The 1,305-nt window shown below is 39.7% G+C and overlaps 1 protein-coding gene across 1 annotated transcript in view; it reads right to left on the bottom strand.

Annotated features, from left to right (window-relative positions):
• Positions 1–542: 542 nt before the first annotated feature.
• LOC107088899 (zinc finger protein 239-like) overlaps positions 543–1,305 on the bottom strand; it is a 3,968-nt gene continuing 3,205 nt past the window's right edge. The window contains exon 3 of the mRNA XM_015381368.1: positions 543–1,294. Within this exon, the coding sequence (XP_015236854.1) occupies positions 543–1,294 (752 nt within the window). The remainder of the gene's footprint in view (positions 1,295–1,305) is intronic.

Here is a 1,305-nt window from a genome sequence, read left to right as displayed (position 1 = left end):
TGAGGGCAAGATTCAATGTTCATTTCGTATTATTTTATGTTTGTTTCTCAGATTATAAGTAAATTTGACATTCAATATAAACTTATGTTTTTTTTCTGTTTCAACTTTTAATTTCTTTCAGTTTCAAGGTGATTTATAAGTTTACAAACATTTTGACCCCTTTCTGACTACATAGGAATCAAACCCAGGACCTTCTTCCTACAAGGCTACAAACTGTGTAAGCATGCAGCCCAGTTTTTAATTAATGCAAAAATATTAAACAAAATCTAAATCAAACCTTGATATATAATAGTATGTGAATATTTTTATGAATTGGTGAATGTCTGACTGTGAGGGACTATAGAGCTTGGGCCGGATGAAATGCTATAAATACTAATTACCTCATGCTTTTTAAAATTTCTTTTCATTTGATACATTTCAAACACTGTTACAAGTTGTGGAAAAACACCCATCTTAATTTGCATGCACATCATTTTATGAAGTATTTTTTGCTTGGGCCATGAAAGCCACACAGGAACAGAAGCTTCTGCGATGGGGTTTCTTCACTTTTCTGAATTTACTGATGAAGTTGCAGATATCCTGGTTCCCGGAAGTCCTTTCAATGCTTCTTGCAGCGCTTGGGATGTACTTGGTTTTGAGTACAGATGATCTTCCAAATTTCCCGATTTAGGTTTCCCACAATGATGGCTGACAAAACCTTTTTCACCTGTGTGAGTACGCAGATGGCGTTTCATACTTCTTGAATGGTGGAAACTCCTTCCACACTGATCACAGATGAATGGTTTTTCGCCTGTGTGAGTACGCAGATGACTGTTCATACTTCCTAACTGGCTGAAACTCTTTCCACACTGATCACAAAGGAACGGTTTTTCGCCTGTGTGAGTACGCAGATGACGTTTCATATTTCCTGAATGGCTGAAACTCTTCCCACACTGATCACAGATGAATGGTTTTTCGCCTGTGTGAGTACGCAGATGGAATTTCATATATCCTGAATGGCTGAAACTCTTCCCACACTGATCACAGAAGAAAGGCTTTTCGCCTGTGTGAGTACGCAGATGGTGTTTCATACTTCCTGATTGGCGGAAACTCTTCCCACACTGATCACAGAAGAAAGGCTTTTCGCCTGTGTGAGTACGCAGATGGCGTTTCATACTTCCTGATTGGCGGAAACTCTTCCCACACTGATCACAGAAGAAAGGCTTTTCGCCTGTGTGAGTACGCTGATGGCGTTTCATACTTCCTGATTGGCGGAAACTCTTCCCACACTGATCACAGAAGAAAGGCTTTTCGCCTGTGTGAGTA

Source organism: Cyprinodon variegatus, unplaced genomic scaffold (assembly GCF_000732505.1).
Source record: "Cyprinodon variegatus isolate N-32 unplaced genomic scaffold, C_variegatus-1.0 Scaffold232, whole genome shotgun sequence".
In the NCBI taxonomy this organism is placed as follows: domain Eukaryota; kingdom Metazoa; phylum Chordata; class Actinopteri; order Cyprinodontiformes; family Cyprinodontidae; genus Cyprinodon; species Cyprinodon variegatus.
This window is presented reverse-complemented; position numbering and strand designations above follow the sequence as displayed.